Genomic DNA, 14,879 nt, shown 5'->3' on the forward strand with positions numbered 1-14,879 from the left:
TTACTTAACAACGCAGATCAATTTTAATATTATAAACAAGAATGTTATTTGGAAATGTATCATCATCTAAGTCAAGGTTTTATTGCTGTGAAGAAACACCATGACCAAGGCAACTCTTATAAAAGAAAACATTTAATTTGGGGCTGGCTTACAGTTTCAGAGGTTTAGTCCATCCATTATCATCATAGTGGGAAGCAAGGCAGCATGCAGGCAGAGAAGGTGCTGGAGGACCCAGAAGTTCTACATCTTGATCCAAAGACAGCCAGGAGGAGACTAGAATCCACACTGGGTGGAGCCTGAGCTCACCATAGAAGACCTCAAAGCCCACCTACACTTACCCCAACAAGGCCATGCCTCCTAATAGTACCATTCCCTAGGGCCAAGCATTCAAACTCAGGAAAGTATAGGGGCCATACCTATTCAAACCACCACAGTCATATACGCTAAAAAATACTCAAGATTTTTTTTTCCTCCTATACTACACAAAAGAGTTTGGAATGATCTATCTAATTTCATTCCCAGAAGAATACTGTTAAATTTTACTCTCTTCTTGCTGTTGTGGAAGTAGATTCCCAGGTAGCTTAAGTTACTCGCTACAAGATATTTCCATGTTGTTAGCTGGCAGAACAGGGATTGAAAACAAAGTTCTGTCTTAACTCCAGTCTCATGTTGAGAGTCTGTATGTTAGCCTGCCAGGTCGGTTTCAAAAGAAAACAATATATAAAAATATTGGAAATAAAAAAAACTGAAGCATACTAGAGTGTGCAGTTATATAATCGTTAGGCCAGCATTTGGGATAGAGTGTGCTCGCTTGGGATTTCTCTGATTAGAAAGCCAGGCGGCCCATACTCTATGTAGTAAACTCTTTAAAAAAAATGGACATACAGTTTTCATGATTTCCCTTCAACTTGTGATCTTAAGAGTACCGGTGATTTCCTGCCATCTGATGATGTGCTCCCCTTTTCTGGTGGGAGTGCTCCCTTCTTACCGACTCTCTTTGGTGGACTTTCCACACTAGGGGTGGCGGGCGTCTGATTCAGATAAGATAGATGTGCTGTTTTTTCGAGCCACACCCAAATCGCTTCTCAGAGCCTGATTCTTTCTCAGCTGGGTGTGTGAAGTTCTGGCCTCCCTTGCCAAGTCCTTGGGTTTATGAGTTCAAATGTGATGTCTGTGGTTCAAAAGAAAACATCAAGTCAAAGCCTTTTTCTTGGCTTTAGAAGAATGACCCAGTTGCATGATATCTCCAGAAGCATCCAGCAAGCATTCCTGTAAATTAATGTCTTTGGTTTTAACATCCTAGCCCAGCTTGAACTAAAAGGGAAGAGGTAGGAGCTCTTTTGTAAATGAAACCAACGGCAACGTGGTATGCTAAAGGATGCTGAGAAGAATAGACCCAGAGGTCAGTGTGTGCACAGCACAGACCACGAAAGAGCCTGGCTGCCTTTGAGATCCAACCGGTGGCACAGACCTGAGAGATCCAGGCACAGCCCGAGCCCAGGATCACTAAAGTTTAAGACTGAAGAACGGTGGCCTCTGAACTGGCATCTGAGCCACTGTAGTGGCGCCCAGCAGCCCACGCTGTGTGGTGGCAGGCAGGCAGCCTCTGACTTTTTCCCATGTTAGGTGGATCATGGAGATCCTGCTAGCTCATGCTAGCTCAGCGAGCACTCATCAATGGGGCCGTCTCCTCAGCCCCCAGACATCGCCTTCTTACTTCGTGAAGCAATGTTTCTCTGATAGTAACTCTGTACTATAGTTAAGGAGTTCTTCTTGAAGTGTAGGAGTGCAGGAAGTGGGGAAAAGACCTGGGAACGAAAGACCAGAAGCCAGGCCAAGGAGAAAGGTAGATATTAAACAAGGCCGGAGCATTCCAAGAAGGAGGCAGGTGCAGAGATGGAACAACTACAGGCATTCTGTATTCACAGGACTGCTCATGCCAGCCCGGTGGCCGCACTCACCCTCTGCCTTTCTTTACTGGCACACAGCTACCTCCGTCTCTTTACATACTGTCTTTAGCTGTTTTTTATGTTATTATGATAAAATTCAGTTCCTTCAGGGAATTGTGACCCTCTGAGCTTGAACTTTTTTTTTTTTTTTTTTTTTTGAGAAAAGCAGGTCGACAATCTGGTTCCAGACCAACAGTTCTTATAAGTGAGGTCCTCAGACCAGCAGCACTATAGGGAACTGCACATTCCCAGGCCTCCAATGAGCTCTGGTCAAAGAGAAATTACTTCTATGTATGGAGCCCCATGTGTGTGTCACTGACCCCCTAAGGATTCTAAAGTCCGCTAGGGTGAGGTACCCTCACCGAGAGCAAAGCAAGGCAGAGTTTAAGAGGAAAGTTTCCAGCAATCCTTTTTTTCCTTTTCTCTTAGAGATAGGCTGTCATTCTCAAACTCACTACATTAGCCCCACCTAGTTTCCAGTTCACTGTGGTCCTCCTGCCTCTGTGTCCTGAGTGCCGAGATTACAGGCATGAACCACCATGCCTGGCTTGCTTGATACGTTATAAATTTCTTGATGGAAAGAGCTCACAATTGTATCTCCAATACTTTGCTTTGATCTCCCTCCTTGCTTGATTTTTATGAATGAATGAATGAATGAATGAATGAACAAATGAATGAACACGTGTACCTGTGTAAAGCAGCTAATCTCTGACTATGAAACTGGGACCTGCATGTGGAAAGAGGGAATCAGGTCACCCTATCCGTATGGCTCAGAACTGGGGCTGAAAAGCATTCTCTGAGGAGAGTAGTTACTGTGAAGGCTCAGGGTCAGAAGCAAATGTTTAGAGACCTGGTGTGTGCATCAGGCTCCTCCCCACCTGCTTCCTCTGGCATGGGTTGGTGCTCTGCTCCTACAGTCACAGACAGCTCAGCTGTTCCTCTCTTTGACCCCAGACCTTTTGGTGTCTAGACCCCTCTGCTTAGGAAATGTTAGGCAATAGTAACAACTCACCCTCCTAGACATAGTCTTATTTTACACTGACATCAGGATTACTGTGACTTGCTGGGGTTTGTGTGTATTTACTACAGGGGTAAAATTCTGCTTATCAGTATCGTATCTTCATCCTCAGAGAAACTGCAACCAAACAGACCATGTTACATTCAGAAGCATGAATTGGCTATCCTATTTTCCCCCGTTAAAACATAACAGCATAAATACTGATGACCTACTTGCTAATATGAAAATGTAGGTTACTTTGAAGGCCTGTTACTTAGTTAAGTGTACATGCATTGACAGGAAAAACACAGTTTCTATATCCATCTTAATATATAGTACTGGCATATACTTGAAGTTCTTAAATATTCTATATGAAAGTTTTTATATTCACTGGGGTAGAAATTTTACATTTATCTCCCTTTTTACATAAAAGACTGCATGCTTTAGAGACACCTAAAGAAAAAATAAGATTATTGAGGGCTTTTGTAGGTAAGTAAATATTATTTCACAATTTTTCTTTGATAACTAAATGCATAGTATGTCAAAGAGTCATCAACCCAGAACTTTTATAACTTTTGGCATTGTGACATTTTGAAAGTAAAATTAGCACTTAGAATTTTTTTTTCATTCCATAAGTACCATGGGAATTTCCTGGTGTTTCAACACATTCTGAATATGTAATTCCCACAGTGGCCATTAATGGCCATCTGTGTAAGGCAATACATATTTGGGATGAAATTGATTACTGCCTGAACACTTTGGTACAGTGATCAGGGAAAAGCACGCAAAGTTCACATCTTTTTTTTCTAATGACAGCTGTGTAGCTAAAATATTAATTTCCAAAAGCAAAGCAGCCTGTCACTCAAGATCCTAATCTCACAATAAATGATACCAGAGCTAAAGGACAGGAGCCTGCTGAGCTATGGTGACTGACTGCTCTTCTCAATGGTGACTGCCCTACTCCGGAGGCTCTTGGGAAAAATGGAAGGAAACAGCCTCTGGGGTGCAGTGTTTCTTTATTCATACCCAGATAGGATAGCTGCAGTTTTGCTAGATGCTCAGAACTGTTTGTCATACGTGTAGAATCTCTCATGAGAATAGCCACCTATACGCACCACTCTATCCTGCCCATCGCCTTCAAGGCGTACATGACTGGCCCTACATCTTTGGTGCTTTAAAATATTTTTTTTGCTTGGCTTGAAAATGGCTTCCTTTGCCAGTCTAAAACCAGACTCTTTCCTTCTTTCAAATATGATTTCAACATGATCTCTCCGGTGAAGTCATTTCATTTTTATAGCTTTGTGTGTGGTAATGTGCACCTATATATTTTCTGAGCTCATTTTCCTCCCTAGGGTAGAGCTGGGAACTACACAAATATATGTGTTCCCATAACTCACATGACTGTGTATCTTGACTCACACTAATTATCTAGTTACCCCAATGTCTCCTGAAACACGATAATCTTTATTTAGTTTAGACACCTCCAATGGTTTGATTCTGGGCAATCTCCATTGATGTTAAAAGGGCCTCCCTTAGAATCAAACCTCCTATGGGATATTTAAGATTTGAGCACAGCTCCATCTTTCTTCTCAAGGGGATACAAGCCAGAATGATGTAACTGCAAATACCCTAAAGTAGATAGAAGAGCTGAGGGGGTCACCGTGTGTGTGTTAGGATTCAGCAGCAGTAAAGCCGCAATTTGGGTGCTAAACCTCTCTGCCTCTTCTCCTTGAACTTAGTGATAATTACTCATCAGGTTGTGATAGATTCCAAATCTGCTACCTCTTTGAGATAAAATAATACTATCTTCTTTAGAAAGGAGATGTGCTTTTGTTTCTGTGTCATACTGTGTCAGGTGTGTCGGACAGCTGTCCAGGGGACTCGGAGCACGTTGTGAAGAAGATGGTCTCGACGGTAGCACTATTTTGGAACATTTGGATTTGGATTTCATCTAGCTTTTCACTTAAGGACTCGCTCTCATTGCCACTGGGGTGCAAAGATAAATAACTCGACCCCACAGGTCAGCAAGCCTCCCAGAGTCCCACACTCAGACGCCCGATCCCAACACAGGTTCAGTAGCCCTGGCCTGACTGACATGCTTAGACCCAAAGTGTCTCAGAGTTTTGTTTGCTGTTTTGTTTTGCTTTGTTTTTTAGATTTAGTACTTGCCCACAAAGAGAGATTCTTTACAAATGAAACCCAAATCCAAACACGGAATTCATTTGTTTTTCATATACCCCTCACTCACAGGACTAAAGGTGATTTTGTGTGGTAATTATCCACATCTTGTTACACCTACATTTTGACTACCACCTGTCACCTGAGGTTTTCCCACTTGTGACATCATGTTAGTACTTGCATACAGATTTTGTGCCACTTCAGATTTCAGATTTTTCTATTCTCAGGGCTCAATCTATGTAGTAAGTGAAAACATGTAAAAAAATAAAAGTTAGCAGAATTCTGAGCAAAAAGCTAAAAGAAGCAGTAACTTTGAATTTGGCTTCCTTGTATGAGTCAGGTGTCACTAGACAAGGGATGAGGGAGAAGGTGGGGCTGTATGTATAGACATACTCTACAAGTACCTTTCACATACCTGGCCCTCTATCACTTGTGGAAGAGGCTGTTGGCCAGCTAATTTAGCACTCATTCCCACCCATCCTTCTGCATGAAGGCAAGGCAAGCTAAATACATAATTAGTGACAGCCCTGTTAACATAGCCTGTCCAACTCGCCTTGTTTGGAAATATGTTGAGGCTTATGCTCCGCTTTCCAAATGAGAAACAGATACACTTGGTATTGACTCCTTGCTCTCGGACTTCAGAGTAGCCATTTTGGTTATGCCCAGGGACAACCTCTCCGAAATATTAGATGGCATGTAGAGTTGAATGTGCAGATGTGGATGAGTTCCCAGTCACTACCTACCTCAAGCCTACTTACGCGAGAAAAACCAAACCTTCCCCTGCGTCCCTGTGAAGAGTTTTCTATTGCAGCTAGTACAGGCATAAACTGCACACACGTGTAGCATGTGCTCCCTTCATGTTGTAGTGTTAAGCCTTGGTAATTCTTGAGATGTTTGTCTTGACTATTGCATAATAATCAGACTTGTCTTGATTAATGCATTTGTTATGGTAATCTGTGTTCAGTAACCTTTGCTATTGTAATTGTTTCGAAACACCATAAGCTTAATAATTGTGTGTTCTCATGGCTCCAGCAGCCTCCCATTCCTCCATCTCCCTCCTGCTCTGTGGGAGCTCTGAGCTACAGTGGTAAAAGTAGGTTCACTCTACTGTCACTTCCAAGTATTTAAGCAAAAGGAAGATCTGAGCATCCCTCATTTTAAGTCCAAAGCTGGAGATTATTAAGCTAGGCGAGGAAGGCATGTCTAAAGCCAAGGAAGGCTAAAAGCTTCTCTTTTTTCACCAAATAGCCAAGTCGTAACTATCATTCTTAAAGGAAGTTCAAGTCCTGTTCCAATGAACACATGAATGATACGAAAGCAAAACACCATCCCGACGCTGATGTGCAGAACGTCTTAGTGGTTTGTTAGGAGATCAAACCTGCTAAAACATTCCTCTAAGCCAAAGCCTAATTCAAAGCAAGCTCTTGGCATTGGTGGTTCAGTGGTAGAATTTACAACCCCTACCCCCACCTCCATGCAAGCTTTTAACCTCTTCAGTTCTCTGAAAGCAATAGCAGTAAAGGAGCTGCAGAGACACATTCAAAGTCAGCAGGTTGGCTAGTGCTTTAATGGAAGAGTCAGTCTCCATACGTCGGGATTCAAGGTCAACCAGCAAGCACTGATGCAGAAGATGCAGGAGATATCCAGAAAGTCTAGCTGAAATAGTTGATGAAGACATCTACATTAGCAAACAGATTTTTAGTGAAGACCAAACAAGCTTCTAATTAGAAAAAGAAGCCACTCAAAATATTCATAGCTAGAGAGGGAAAAAAAAACAATGCCTGAATTCAAAGGGACATATTGGGGCAGATACAGCTGGTGACTAAGATAAACAGGTGCTCACTCACCATTTGGAAAGTCTTGGAGCCTTGGTTATACTAGAGTAAATCTGCTCTTCCTGTGGTCTGTATGTGTAACAACAAAGCCTGTTTGTCATATCTGTGTTTAATATGGCATGCTGAACATTTGATGTTTATTACTGACACATAACAGCTCAGGGAAAAAATTATTTCAAAATCTTACTGCTCATTGACAATGCACCTGGTCACCTAATGATTTTAACAGACTTATAAACACAAGAAGATTAATGTTTCCATGCCTGCCAGCAAAACATTCACTGTGCAGCCCACAAATCAATGAGCAAACTCAACTTTTAAGTCTTATTACTTAAGAAAAAAGGTCCATAAAGGCTATCAGTACAGTGGATAGTGATTCTCTGATGGATCTGGGGAAACTGAAAAGCTTCTGGAAAGAATTCACCATCCTGGATGTCATTGTGCTTCATAAAATGATGTAAAAATAACAATACATTAAGGGACCATGGAAAAGGGTAAGGCCAGCCCTCACAGACTACTCTCAGGGATTCAAGACTTCCAGGAAGGGATAACTGCATATGTAGTGGGAATAGCAAAAGATCTAGAGGCCGTAAAGGAAACTTTAGTAGTCAAGAAAAAACTATGCTTTCTTGCAGTGGGATCTATTACTGAGGAGGACACTATGAAAATTGTTGGAATGATAACAAGGGATTTAGAATGTTCCAGAAACTTGGTTGGTTAGGCAGTGGCAGGGTTTGAGACGAGGAAGTCCAACTTTGGAGAAGTTCTGCTGCAAATAAAAGGCTGTCAAACAACATTGCAGACTGCAGAGAAAACAGTTCATGGAAGGAATGACCAACCAACGGCAGATTCCATTGTCTTATTTTAACTGGCAAGCCTCTGCCGGGGTGTCAGGAGCCATCAGCATCAAGGCAAGATGCTCACTGGCAAAAACACCCTAATTCCTGAAGGCCTGGGTGAGCACTGACATTTTTGAGCAATAAGTTGTTTTTTAATTAAAATACTTGCATTGTTTCTTTATACATGATGGTGTTATATACTACGTGGGCTAAAGTATAGTAAAGCAAAACATATAGTCACTGAGAAAACAAAAAGTTCATGTGACTTTCTTCACTAGGCTTTTTTGCTGTATTGTGGTGTTCCAGACCTAAACTGCAGCATCTCTAATCCACTGATTATACAGTTTACGAGAAAGGTGCCACCTTAGACACTGGAGCCCTGTGCTGGTCTCGCCTTCCAGCACACAGATCTCGAACCGTGTGAAAACCATGTGTTTTCTTGGAGACTTATGCTATAATTTGGCTTTATTCTTATTCCCTCTTCATCACTTTTAGTTCTGTTGAGTGTGTATTTCCTGACACTACAGCAAACTGAAATTTAGTCCTTTTTAAAGGGGTCAAAGTTGCTTCTCCCTAATTTATTTCTAGTAGCCACCTACTCCTATTTAGCTGATTTTTAATACCCCTTTATGTGTGTGTGTGTGTGTGTGTGTGTGTGTGTGTGTGTGTGTGTGTGTGTGTGTGAAAGAGAGAGAGACAGAGAGAGGGGGGGATTTGAGTTTCTTTTTTTTTTAATTTATGAATTAGACCCTTACTTTGGAAAGAGTTAAAGTAAAACTGCTTTAGGGAGTCTCATTCTCAGCCAAAACTGGATTAAAGTCAAGGATCAGTAAAAAAGAAAACAGCAGGATGCTTGGGATTTCTGCCCAAATCCGTGAATTCCCTTTGTCTCTGGTTTTTTTAAAAACATATTTCAGCTTTTGTTCTTTACCCAGTAAAGTTGTTTTCCCCCTCAAATTTTCAACACTTTCTTTTTCCAGAATCTTCAGCTCCTTGGAGCTACAGCCATTGAGGATAAACTGCAGGACCAAGTACCTGAAACCATAGAGACGTTAATGAAGGCTGACATCAAAATATGGATCCTTACTGGGGACAAGCAAGAAACTGCCATTAATATTGGTAAATCACCCCACTCAGATTTTGTATCCTGACACCTTTCAACAAGCCAATGTGTTTTAAGAAGATGAATTATAAGATGTGTTTTAAGCCTGGCGGTGGTGGTGCACGCCTTTAATCCCAGTACTTGTGAGACAGAGGCAGGCGGATTTCTGAGTTCGAGGCCAGCGTGGTCTACAGAGTGAGTTCCAGGACAGCCAGGGCTACACAGAGAAACCCTGTCTGGAAAAAACAAAAACAAAAACAAAAAAATAACAACAAAAAAAAAGATGTGTTTTAAAAAACAAACAAAGAAAAAGTGACGCCGGGGATGCTGACAATGAGGGCTTTCGTTCTAGCATACACTGCTAGAGATAGTAAATCCAAACAGATTCAATAGGAGGGGCAGAGCCAGGCTCTGCAGGCTCTGAACCCCTCCCAAGAGGCCCTTCCCTCGAATCCAGAGCAGGCCCATAGCATCATTCCCCTTTCCCCTAGTGAGCTTCTCAGCCTGATGCATAGTCTTATATCTAATGATTAGTCCATAATCTTTAGTTAATTTAATGCATTTAATTAATACATAATATTATATCTTAATCCTAACAGACTGAATTGTGGGAAAGGCTAACTTCTAAGAAAGTACCTTCCTACTCCAGGAAGGAGATGATCCCAGACAACTGTCCCAAGTGTGGGGTCCTGGCTAGTTTCCTGTCAGCTTGGCACAAGCTGGAGTTACCTGGCAGAGGATCCTTGATTGAGAAAATGCATCCATTGCCTCAGACTGCCCGTAGACAAGTCTTTGGGGGCATTTTCTTGATGAATGATCTATGCGGAAGGGTGTGGCCTCCTGGAGGTGCTGCCTGTTCCTGGGGCCTGTGGTCCTATGTGACGTAAGAAAGCAGACAGACGAAGCAAGCCGTGGGGAGAGAGGCTGTGAGCAGCATTCCTCCACAGCCACCACTTCAGTTCCAGCCTTGGCTTCCTCCCCTGGCTTTGTTAGATGATAGGCTGTGACAGAACTGAAAGGACTTTTCTCCCCCAGTGCTTTCGGTGATGGTGTCTATCACAGCACTGAGAACTAAGATGACAAGAGGGGTAAGACCAAGATGTCTGCACGTCCAGGGATGAGTGGCATGCCTGTACCTCTCTCTGCCACCCCGCTGAGCCACCCATCTGGGAAAGGAACTTTCTCTCTGCTTCTGCTTTCTCATCTGCTGAAAAAAACCTAACACCCTGCTTGCCACACCTGTCCCCCAGTGTGAATTCTTCTGGAACACTAGAGCTGAGATCTCTGCTGCACTTGGGACCAGGGAGGATGTGAGAGGGGGCAACCTCTCCCCATCCACAACAAGATATTTTTAAGATCTGGTTTTTCAAGACTGTAAATGTGTGAGGTCATTAGGCTCACCTGAGTTGTTTACTTGAGGCCCCAGTGCTCCCTTTAAAGTTGCAGGGGTATTATGTGCAGCCAGCCTGGCTCCTGCAACCACACATACACTCTGAAACGATGCGTCTTACTGCCTGAGCAATCCACCCGCAAGTGCCAGGTATATGGAATTCACAGAGGGAAATCAGGAAGAATTCATGCAAAAGAGACATTTAAGGAAAGACCCGGAAGAGGAGGAAGAATTTGCTCTAGGTGATGACAGGGCAGCTGTCTGTGGCAGAGAGAGCAGCAATGCTGAGGTGAGCTCAGAGGAGCCAGGCGGGATAAGAGTGCCAGGCCTTGAGAAGCCCCTGGGTTGCTCTTAGCATGCATGAAGGATACAAGGAAAGACAGGAGTTTCCTGTGGACACAGTCTCTGAGTGCTACATTGGCATCATCCTGGAAAGCCAGCAGAGAAGCAGAGTAGCCAGTGGGGACCATGCCACATTGATCTGGGGCAGGTGGGCAGGGGGACAGGCGGTGAGATGTGATGGTGGCTTAGACCAATAATAATGGTGAAAGGTGGCTGGCTTCCCTTTTCACTTTATTAAAAAGAGAATTTTTCTTGCTGACTGCTGTCCTGATTAGTTTCCTCTCTATTCCTCCCCCGTCCTCCCCATCTCCCCCCCCCATCTGGATCTACCCCTTCTCTGTCACTCACTAGAAAACAAAATATAAGATAAAACAAAAACTAACACATCAGAATAGACAAACAAAAGGAAAAGAGCCCAAGGAACAGATAGAGACAGAAAGCCACTCATTCACACACTCAGAAAGTCCATAAAAACACTCAACTAAAAGCCATAACACACACACACACACACACAGGATCTGTAGAAGAAAAAGAGAGAAGAATGCATAAATAAAACAATAATGTAAAATTTTTAAGGCTCTGACATGACATCACGAGACAAGGAGCTTCTGAAGACACTGTTGAGCTCCTTTGGTGTTGGCGGTCTACTGCTGGCCGCGCAGCCTGTCCTGAAGAGTAGCCCACTCCTCAGTGAGACTCCCTTGGAGAAAACTAAATCTTCCTCTGCAAGTAGTTACCAATTGGAGCTAGCTGCGGGGATGAGGACATGTGTCCACTTCTTCCTTTAATTCTAGGACCCACCTAGGTGGGGCGGGCCCACCCCAGGCAGGGCAGACCTGTACAGGCCTTGTAACATACTGCCTCAGTCTCTGTGAGGGCATGCGCAAGTAGATCCTGTTGATTTAGAGGGACTTGATTCATTGATATCCTCTGTCCCCTCTGGCTCTTACACTCTCTCTACCTGCTCTTCCTCCGGGGTTTCCTGAGCCCTGAGGGCAAGGATTTGGTGGAGACATCCCATTTTGGGCTGAGTGTTCCAAGATCTCTCAGGTTCTGCAAAAATGTCTGGCTGTAGGTGAAAGGCCAAATGAAGCAATGAAAGGGGGCTTAGGAAGAGAATGGGGGTTAAAGGGGTGTGGCACAGTGGTGTGGGGGCAGGGGGTGCCCAGGCCGGCCCATGTCCAAGCACCTCTTCCCCCGAGGGACCACACACACACAGGCATGGTATAAAATAGAGTTTATTCGGGGTAGAGAATGGGAGTTAGAGAGGCAGAGAGAGAGAGAGAGAGAGAGAGAGAGAGAGAGAGAGAGAGAGAGAGAAGAGAGTAGTGGAGGCCAGCCAGCCATGACCACGTGGAGAGAGGGGTGAGGGGAGGAGAGTCCAAGGGGCAGAGAAGTGAGAATGGGATTTGAGGGGGGGCAAGTAGCCCCTTTTATAGTGGGCCAGGTCTATGGGGCAGGGCATACCTGGCTGTTGCCAGGTAAGTGTGGGGTGGAGATTAGACAGAATACCAACGGGGGGGGGGGGGTCTCTGTATTTCTTTCCATCAGCCACAGGAAGAGGCTTCCCTGAGGACAGCTGAGCCAGACCCTGAGATTACAGAGGCACTGAGCAGAAACGCCGCCATTGTAATCTTTGTTACTGTGAGATGAGTCTGCCAGGGTAGCCTGTGTTCCATCAGCTGTATCCACTGTAAGATGCCAACATAAAATAGACTTGGATTTAACACAGGGGTGTCTTTGTCATGGAGGGAACACAGCAGTGTAAGAGAAAGAAGGCAAGAGAATCATGCCGGGGCCATCCAGGACAGGGAGATGGTGAGGGCGAGGGGCTCTAAGAGAACCACCCACCCTCCCGAACCCTTCTCTGCAAATCCACTGGCCCAGTCACTGCTCTCAAAGGATATTGCGAATAAGGGTGGCAGCTTTTTGGATATGGAGATGCTAACACAATTGTTCCATGTTGTCTATCCAGGCAGCTTCAAATGATGGCCTTACCACCCACCCCTCCAGAGTACATTTCTTTTTAAACTTCCTCTTACTCCAGGAAACAACTGAAACCCTTCCCTCTCCATAAAATCCTCTTTAGGTGTCTGTTCATGTCATTGCCTTACCCAGTTCCTTTCTTTCCAGAAAAAAAAAAAAAAACTAATCCTAATCCTTACTGTGTGCCCCTAGGACACTCCTGTAGACTTCTGAAGAGGAATATGGGAATGATCGTTATAAATGAAGGCTCTCTTGACGTAAGTAACTCCCGTTTGCATCAGCGATCTGTGGAAACACTTTCTATGCGTGAGGTTAAAAGGTACCTTTTTAGACTTTGTTACCCGTGTTCTGCTTTACGGATGTAAAGCTTTGAACAGCATTAATGTAAACTGGCTCAGGTTTGTGGGTATGGTAGCTAAAAAAAATTGCCAGATGATGTCCTTAATGTTGTGAGACAGAAAAGCTGCTTCTCGAAAACTTTGGTGGGCGGGTTGCTGATGGACTGCCGCTTACTCATATAGAACACTGCATTTTGTGTATTAAGCCTTTTGTATCTGCTTTAGTGCCCAATGGTAATCTGTATTTCTGTTTCTGAGAGTTTTCGAAAGTTGTACTAGGCAACACAAAATCACCATGCTGTCTACAAAAGGGCTCTTACTGTTTCCATTTTTGTGATTTCTTCCTCCCTCCCCCCCCCCTTTTAATGCCCTCACTACTAGGATGAAGTATTTATCAGAATGCTATGTAGGACAAAATGACCTGTAAATACTTTAAAGTCAAGGTGGCTACTTGTAAGTTAAGGTGGAAGACAGAGCAGGCGAGGTGATGATTTCACAGCTGCCTCAAATAGTTATCATGACACAAAAAGCAGAGCGGAGCAAACCTGATAATTAGGGATTTGGGTGAAGCTGGAAGCTACCCGCCTGTGTTGGGAGATCCTGGAGAAGCTTGGGGACAGTGTCTGCAAGTGGGATGTGGCACCGAAGTCATCTGTAGGGTTTACTTGATTGTAGATGCTTTCCCTCTTCTTGAAAAGTCTTTGAATAGCCTGTAATGGCGTGTGGTTTTGTGGCTGTATCACGGTGGTTCTGTGTCCCATACCCTTAGGCCGTCTTCCCACTATGTGTCAGCTTTGAGTTTCCAAAGCAAAGATATTCTCTTGTGAACAGTGACCAAATCAGCCCTGCCCCCTAAAAACCAACACATAAAAAAAAAAAAAGAAAATCAAAGTAAATGCCAGCCAATAACAGGGCAAAGCTGGTGTGCAGGTTCAGAAGATGTCTGCTGTGGGGTCCTGTGATCTGTGAGGATGCAGTCATAAAGAAGCTAAGAGCTTATCTGGTAGAGGGAGTCACTGAGCGGGAGGGAAAATGCTGGAACCAGAAAGTTTGCTCAGCGAGGATCACGTCATCCTTGCAGGATGGAAAGGAGAATACGGAACTTGAACGTAAGGTTATAAGTTGTTAAGGACTTTTGTTGGAGTGTGTGTTTTTATTTTTAGATTTCTAAGGTGGAAACTCAAATTGAGAAATACCTCAAAGGTACTTTTACTACCTATTTTTTACAAGAAATAAGAGAGAGAAGGCTAATAGAACACACGATTCCACTGAAATAAGGGACTGCTCTGGCTTATCCTTCCCAGTGCCCAGCAAATTACCTAACATGTAGTAAATACCAGATAAATACCGGAGCAGTAAGTCACCACATAATTTTAAGTTAAGGGCTTCCCTTTAAAAAAAAAAAAGTGCATCAGTTTCCAATTTAAGCTAATTCGTCATATCTAAAGCCTCCTTATGAATTCAAGTAGGCGGCAGACACCGCGGCTCAGTGGATTAGCACTCATTTGCCTGCAATCCTGACTGCCAGCCTTCCAAACAATGTCTGGGGAAGCTTTTTCTCCCTGGGAGCCAAGTGGTGAATGTACAAATCTGGCTTTCTGGGGTCAGACCTCCTGGGATGAACTCATTTGTTTCTCAGCAGGAGACAAAGCATCTCTTTGCACAGTGCCTTCTGATCTGTCATAAAAATCCGGTGGCTCTGAGTTCAGACAGATCCTGAGAGCTGCTATAATGCCTGTAGGTAAATTATTATTGGTATTCCCCATTGCAGAGAGGAAGAAAAACAGCCAGTCTGTCTTCAGACTGTACTGACAGACAGCAAGAAGGCTCAGGGTGATCATTCCATGAACACAAAGAACAATTGACAAGTAATAAACCTAGGCGCATGCTTTCTCAGGAATGAAGTTATGAATGAATGACTTG

At 43.7% G+C, this 14,879-nt stretch overlaps 1 protein-coding gene across 6 annotated transcripts in view; it reads left to right on the plus strand.

Moving 5' to 3' along the window:
• The window catches only part of Atp8a1 (ATPase phospholipid transporting 8A1), a 227,487-nt gene that overhangs the window by 130,624 nt on the left and 81,984 nt on the right, over positions 1-14,879 (plus strand). For all 6 annotated transcript variants that reach the window (XM_052199340.1, XM_052199341.1, XM_052199338.1 and 3 more), the window contains 2 exons: positions 8,779-8,917; positions 12,811-12,875. In XM_052199340.1, coding sequence (XP_052055300.1) covers positions 8,779-8,917; positions 12,811-12,875 — 204 coding nt within the window. The remainder of the gene's footprint in view (positions 1-8,778; positions 8,918-12,810; positions 12,876-14,879) is intronic.

This window comes from Apodemus sylvaticus, chromosome 11, assembly GCF_947179515.1.
Source record: "Apodemus sylvaticus chromosome 11, mApoSyl1.1, whole genome shotgun sequence".
Classification (NCBI taxonomy): domain Eukaryota; kingdom Metazoa; phylum Chordata; class Mammalia; order Rodentia; family Muridae; genus Apodemus; species Apodemus sylvaticus.